At 66.2% G+C, this 6,831-nt stretch overlaps 1 protein-coding gene across 1 annotated transcript; it reads right to left on the bottom strand.

The window, feature by feature from the left end:
* Nucleotides 1-6: 6 nt before the first annotated feature.
* Nucleotides 7-6,822, bottom strand: KCNH2 (potassium voltage-gated channel subfamily H member 2). The gene is made up of 11 exons (XM_026843901.1): nt 6,359-6,822; nt 4,696-5,121; nt 3,654-4,041; nt 2,573-2,772; nt 2,238-2,490; nt 1,938-2,131; nt 1,517-1,616; nt 1,157-1,435; nt 709-895; nt 439-610; nt 7-211 (listed from the first exon to the last, which is right to left on the bottom strand). The coding sequence occupies exons 1-11, from the start codon at nt 6,518-6,520 to the stop codon at nt 20-22; spliced, it is 2,553 nt and encodes an 850-aa protein (XP_026699702.1). The 5' UTR covers nt 6,521-6,822; the 3' UTR covers nt 7-19.
* Between the last annotated feature and the right edge of the window lie 9 nt (nt 6,823-6,831).

Raw genomic sequence — 6,831 nt, 5'->3', positions numbered from 1 at the left:
CCCGTCCCTGCCCTGGCCATTAACTCCCGGGGTCGGAGCAGTGTCTATGCAGCGTCTGTGTGTCCGGCGCGGCGGGCAGCTGTCCGGGCAGCGAGAGCCGGCGCGGCGGCGCTGGCTCCACCAGCAGCACCACATCTGGTGGCGGTGGCAGAGGGTCGTCGCGGGGGTCCGGGGCACGCGGCAGCTCCAGCGGCACCGGGTAGCTGGGAACCTGCGGGATCGAGGGCAGCCGGGGTCACGGCCAGGCCAGGGATGGGAGAGGGGACTCGGTGTGCCCCCCACCCAGCTTTGGGGTGCACCCATGGGCAGTGGGGGGTGCAGAAGAGGGGCTGCCCCAAACTTGGGGGGCTCAGGAGTGACTCCAACCCACACTGGGGCTGGAGGATGGGGAGAGGGACTGCCTCAAACTTGGGCGTCTGGGAACTAAGCAGTGCTCACCTGAGAGAGAGGCTGGATGGGGGTGATGGGCAGAATGGGCTGCAGTGGACATGGGGGGCCGGGGGGCTGGTGGGGAGACGAGACTGTGCTGTAGGCGGGGGGCACCAGCACGGCCTGACGCTGCAGCAGCTGCATGATGGAGCTGATGTCCGCGGCCATGCGTGTCTCCAGCCTGCAGACAGATACATGTTAGGGTGTGCGCAGGGCACTTTGGGGGTGATTGGGGGGCTCCCATGGGATTGTCCTACCCTTGCTAACCCCCCCAAATACCTGTTGAGCTGCTTCTGGAGCAGGTCGAGGCGCGTCTCCACCTCAGAGCGTTGGCGGCGGCTCAGGGACGGCAGCGGGATGCTGAGGGCAGCGTGTGCTGGGATGGTGCAGCGCGGCAGCTCCTGGTACTGCCGCCCCCGGCTGTCCCCCCAGAAGCTGAAGATGTTGGAGACCCCCGAAAAGGCTCCTGTAAAGGTGAGGGGCCGGGGGGCAGAAAACATCAGCACCCTTGGGGTGTCCCAGCAGGGCATCCCCCAAGCAGGGCACAGGGATACAAAAGCAGAGGGTGTGCAGGGAAAGATGCAGGGCATGGGCTGGGGATCTGGGGGGTCAGACGGAGCGATGGGCGTTTGGGAGCTGCTGGCAGGGCATCCACAGAACCCGAGCAGGGAGGGGATGAATAGGAGATCCCCCATGCCCATCTGGAGCGAGCCCCCCTTGTCCTCACCTGAGAGGGGATTGCACATGTCGCTGCCCTTGCGCTCCTCGGCCTCAACGGGCGTGGGCACCTCGCTGCCTGGACGGGCGCTGCGGAAGGGGGAGAGTGCAGTGGCCCCCGGCCCAGGCACAGGGGGCTCGTCCTCGTCGCTGGAGGGGGAGCTGGAGGGCGAGCTGGAGTGGCAGGGCTCCCACTCAGCTGGCCCGCGTGGGGCCCCCGGCGCCTGGCAACTCCTGCCTGGCCGCAATGCCTTCTGCCCACTCCGCAGCTCCCCGGCGTTGGCTGCGTCTGTGGGGGGGACACACCCTGGGTCACCACGGCCCCTCAGGGCATGGACCTCCCCATCACCCCGGCCTCCTCCGGTCCCACCTTTCTCTGTGCGCCGGCGGAAGGAGAGTTTGCGCTTCCGCAGGCGGTTGAAGCCGTTGTCCAGTTCATCACTGCCCGGGGAGCCAGGGATCATGTTGGTCTGCAGGGATGGAGCAGCAGAGGGTGTGAGACTGGGGGGTCTGCCAGACCCCTCCCACCCCAGGCTGGCAGGGACTAGGGACTGCGGGAAGCTGCATGGGCAGCACATTGTGCTGGTCCCGGGAAGGGCAACGCTGAGAGGCTTTGGTGTGGTGTCTCCCCAGCAGCCAGGCGATGCTCGGGGGCATCTCGTGGTGGCTGTTCCCCATCCCTGGGCATCCCCTGTGCCAGATCCCCTCAACTTCCTCAGGACCCCCCAGGCTGAGCAGGATGGGTGCCTCCTCTGCAGTCCATCCCCCCTATCCCCCTAGCAGCCCCTCACATCGCGCAGGTTGAAGGTGATCTCCAGGCTGGACCAGAAGTGATCGGAGAACTCGGGGTACATGTCTAGCACCTCCAGCAGGTCCTCGCGGTGGATCTTGTGCAGGTCGCAGTAGGTCAGTGCCCGCACGTCTGCGTTGGACTTCCCCGGCCGCGCATACAGGTTCAGTGGCTCCCCAAAGATGTCGTTCTTCCCTGGGGGGGGGGGGACACGGCACCAGCATGGGGTGTCAAGCTTCCTGTTGCCCCCAGGGCTGGCAGGGGCACCCCCTCCCCGGCGCTGGGTCCCTCGGGGGCTCACCCAGAATGGCCACCACCACGTCCCCACGCAGGATCTCGATGGAGCCACGGGAGATGAAGTAGAGGGCGGTGAGGACGTCGCCAGCGTGCACCAGCGTGTCGCCGGGGGGGGCATGGGTGGTCTTGAACTTCATGGCCAGGGCACGCAGGCAGCCCTTGGTGGCACCCTTGAAGGGCTTGCAGTTCTGCAGCAGGCTGCGGTTCAGATGCAGGCAGATGTCTGCCTGCAGGCACTCGGGGAAGCCCTTCAGCACCTGCAGGACATGGTGGGAGAGGTCACACTGTGGGGCCAGGGGGCCGGGGTGGTGGGGGCCGTGCTGCCATCCAGCCACTCACCGCATTCATGTCGATGCCGTTGGTGTAGGACCAGGCGTGCTGGAAATACTCCTCGAGGCGCTGGCGCAGCGGGTTGGGGATCTGGTGGAAGCGGATGAACTCGCGGACACGCAGCATCTGTGTGTGGTAGCGCGCGGTGCCCGAGTACAGGCGCTGGATGATGGCCGACACGTTGCCAAAGATGCTGGCGTACATCAGGGCTGCAGTAGGAGGGCGAGCGGCATGAGGGGCAGCCCCCAGCAACACTTGCTCGGAGCCCCACCACAATGCCAGGACCAGGGGCGCAGGGTGCCCATTGTCATCAGGGCACGTCTCTGTGATCCAGCCCTGCACACGCATGTGAACGCATACGCCCCCCACCCCAAGACAGCGCAGGGAGGTCCCACCGGGCTCCCCCCACCCCAACACACAGCCTTTGCACCCGCACTCACCACGCCCAGGCCTGCAGGAGCACGGGGAGCTCACGGAGCCTCACACACGCAGGGCTGTCCCATGGATGGGCAGCGGCTCCATGACATGCTCAACGGGTGCACGCTGGTGCACACAGGCCCAGCGGTGCGTGCTGACACGTGCGCGTGTTCACCCCTGTGTGCCTGTACATGTTCTGTCACACTCATACAGGCTCACACGTGTATATGGGTGCTCACAAGTGCATGCTCACAAAATCACGGAATCCTCTAGGTTGGAAAAGACCTTGAAGATCATCCAGTCCAACCATTAACCTCACACTGACCGTTAACTCCATCACATCCCTCAGCGCTGGGTCAACCCTACTCTCCAACCCCTCCAGGTATGGGGACTCCACCCCTGCCCTGGGCAGCCCATTCCAACGCCCAACAACCCCTTCTGCAAAGAAATGCTTCCTAACAGCCAGTCTAACCCTGCCCTGGCACAACTCATGTGCACATGTACACCCACACGTGTGCGAGCACACAAGCACGGTCACACACACATGTGATCCCACACACACTCACACGCTCCTACATGCCCCCTCCGCTCCCCTGCAGGCCCACACGCGCCCTCCCTGCCGGCATGGCCGCAGCAGCCCCCCCCGTGGCCGGCTGGGGGCCAGGACACTCACAGCCGATGAGCATGACGCAGATGGAGAAGATCTTCTCAGAGTTGGTGTTGGGGGAGACGTTGCCGAAGCCAACGCTGGTCAGGCTGCTGAAGGTGAAGTACAGCGCGGTGACGTACTTGTCCTTGATGGTGGGGCCATAGAGGGGGTTGCTGGCGTTGAGGGGCTTGCCGATCTGGTCGCCCAGGGAGTGGAGCCAGCCGATGCGCTGCCCCTCCACGTTGCCGATGGCGTACCAGATGCAGGCCAGCCAGTGGGCAATGAGGGCGAAGGTGCACATCAGGAGGAAGAGCACGGCTGCGCCATACTCTGAGTAGCGGTCCAGCTTGCGGGCCACCCGCACCAGGCGCAGCAGCCGCGCCGTCTTCAGCAGCCCAATCAGGGTGGTGGTCTGCAGGGTGGAGGGGCAGGGGGGTGTCACTGAGGGAGACTCCCACACAGTACCCCCCAGAAAGGTAGAGGGGGTTCCCTGCCCCAACCCAGGGAACCCCATTCTCCCTGCAGGCAAGGGCAGCCTGGCCCTGCCTCCCCGCAGAGACACCCCTCTGCCCCCAGCACAGGACCAGGCAGCGGGCAGCAGCCAGGCACAGCCTTCCCAGCGTCCCCACCTGTCTGGGCACCACCAGCCCCAACAGTGCAGGGTGCCAGGGCCTGTCCTGCCCCAGCCCCTCTCCCCACTTAAGGCTCAGGTGTCCCCATCAGCGCCCCTCTGGGGCAAAGACACCCCCCCCTGCTGCTAGGGGGGGGTCCCACAGAGGCCCATTAACCACTGGATTAAACCCCGTTGAGCGTGGCACCGCTCTATTGGTGCTGGGGTGCTGGGGGGGCCCCCCAGGGCCAGACACAGATTCACCCACCGCTGTGCTCCGTGCTACATGCTGCCTGTGCCCAACCCAGCACCCACCACTCCGGCACTGCAGGCACCCAGCCCCAGCCTGAGGACACAGGTAGGACCCCCAAGCATCACCCTCCAGGGAGCACCCAGCACTGAAACAGCACCCAGCCCAGACAGGGCACGATGGCACCCCAGCAAGGTGGCAGGTACCTCCTCAGAGCCGGAGCCAAAAATGAGCAGGTCAAAGGGGATGGCGGCGACCATGTCGATGAGGAACCAGCCTTTGAAGTAGTGGATGGCAATCTTCGCAGGGTGGCTGACCACCTCCTCGTTGGAGTTGACGTAGGTGGTGCGGAAGTTGATGAGGATGTCGATGATGAACATGATGTCCACGATGAGGTCGACCACGTTGAGGGGGCTGCAGGAGTAGCCACAGTTGTGGCGCTGGGCCTCCTCCTGGTCGTTGAGCAGGAAGGCGGCCGAGTAGGGGGTGAAGATGGCCGTGTAGATGACCAGCAGCAGGATGAGCCAGTCCCACACTGCCTTGAAGGGGCTGTAGTGCAGGATGGTCCATTTGTGGATGCGCGGCGCCTGCAGCTTGTACTCGGGGAGGACGTCGGCGCCCAGCGACAGCACCTGGGCAGGCGGGCAGGGCTCAGCTCCATGGGGCTGCACCCCCTCACCAGCTCCCAGCTGCACCACTCCCACCCCCTGCCACCCCCAAAGTGGCAGCAGCCACCCTGGGGCTCTGCCCGGGCTCCCTGCCCCAACAGGACCCTGGCACAGCTGCAGCCAAACCAGGGCTGGCAGCCCCGGAGACACCCGGTGACGCAGCTGCAGGCTGGCACAGCCACCCTGGGCTGTTGCTGTGCCAGGGCACGAGTGCCACGGAGCTCCCACTGCCCCTGCCCCCCCCCTCCCCCCTACGTGCACACATATGTGTGTGCATACACGCAGCCTGAGCAGGGGGGTCTAGGGGGGGCATGGCCATGTCCCGGCAGCTGCGCCCATCCATCCCAGCTGCCCGGCACCGGGATTAGATGTACTGGCCACGGGATGGGGGGCACTGGCTATAAATAGGGACGGGGTGAGTGGGTGCTGTGGGGCAGAGGGGCCCTGCCGTGGGGAGGGAGTGCCAGGGCTGTGGAGTCCTGGGGCTGGTGGCCACCGGCCACCTCCAGCTGCTCCACAGGGAGCCACAGGTATCCGAGGGGTGCCCAGGGACAGGAGAAGGGGGTGATGCCAACCCTGGCCATGCCCCCCCTGACCACTGCCGTGCAGGAGTCCCAGCACAGCCCAGTTCGGCCAAGGGGGCACAGCCTGGGAGCACAACCCCAAGGGGGGGGTCCCTCTCAGCGCTGACCCCGCTTCCCAGCCATGACGCCCCCACACCGTGCCGAATCGCTGGTGCCTGGCAGCGGCACAGCTCGTACTGGCCGCCTGTGCCACTGCGGCTGCACCACGAGAACAGGAGAATGCAACGGGGCGCAGTCACCCCTCGGTCCCATCCTGCACCCCAGCCACAGGGGGGTGCAGCACTCCTCGGGGGGGCTAGCGAGGGCTCACCAGGTCATGCTGCCCATGGAGGCTGTGGGTGCTTGCTGAGGCAGCAGCAGAGCGAAAGGCGGCTTTACGTAACCATGCCAAACCCAGAGCCAGTGGCAGCTGTGGGGGGACAGACCCCGAGCCCACTCACAGCCACCACTAGGACACGGGTCCCCTGGGGTGCGCACAGCATCCAGACCCTCTGGTCTTGCGCTTGGCAGCACCCACCACCCCTCCCCAGAGCAGTCCTGCGGGCACAGCTTTGCCAGCCCCCCAGCCCCGGGGACTGCCAGCATGTGCCACAGCCAGGTAATGACGGTACCGGTACCTTCTCCTCCTGGCTTGGCCCCGCGGCGTGAGCAGCGTCGCTGTCAAGGCACAGGCAGGTGCCGCAGAGGGAGATGCCGGACATGGGTCCTGCTCCGGCCCCAGGGAGGGTTGCGGGGGGGCCCGGCAACTCCTGGAGCAGCTGCAGGAGCGACGCCAGCATCCTCACGGCCACCCGTGGGGCCGGGTCCAGCCCATGGTGCACTGGTGGCACTCAGCCCCTGCCGCCCATCCGCCAGCTGCCCCACGGGCACCGGGGACACGGCCCCCCACCAGCAGATCCCGCACCCATCCAGACACCCCCGCCGGCACCCAATACCCTCCCCGGGCTGGCCGAGCACAGCAGCCGAGCACGGCAGCCGGGCACCCCTCGGCAGGACGGCGTCGGCGGGAGGCGAGAGTGGCCGCGCGGCAGGCGGCAGACACGCACCACTGGCAGCCGAGAGAAAAATTATTGGGGCGGAAATTTTTCCC

The sequence above is a fragment of the Athene cunicularia genome, assembly GCF_003259725.1.
Source record: "Athene cunicularia isolate RWA chromosome 2 unlocalized genomic scaffold, athCun1 chr2_part2, whole genome shotgun sequence".
NCBI lineage: Eukaryota > Metazoa > Chordata > Aves > Strigiformes > Strigidae > Athene > Athene cunicularia.
This window is presented reverse-complemented; position numbering and strand designations above follow the sequence as displayed.

What these genes read in the sequence shown, in the direction of transcription:
- KCNH2 (XM_026843901.1), bottom strand. Translation starts at nt 6,520, where the DNA reads ATGCTGGCGTCGCTCCTGCAGCTGCTCCAGGAGTTGCCGGGCCCCCCC. An exon ending in CTCCAGAAGCAGCTCAACAG is followed by an intron (nt 611 to 708) that starts GTATTTGGGGGG and finishes ATCTGTCTGCAG; the next exon opens with GCTGGAGACACGCATGGCCG. An exon ending in CCATCCAGCCTCTCTCTCAG is followed by an intron (nt 212 to 438) that starts GTGAGCACTGCT and finishes TCGATCCCGCAG; the next exon opens with GTTCCCAGCTACCCGGTGCC.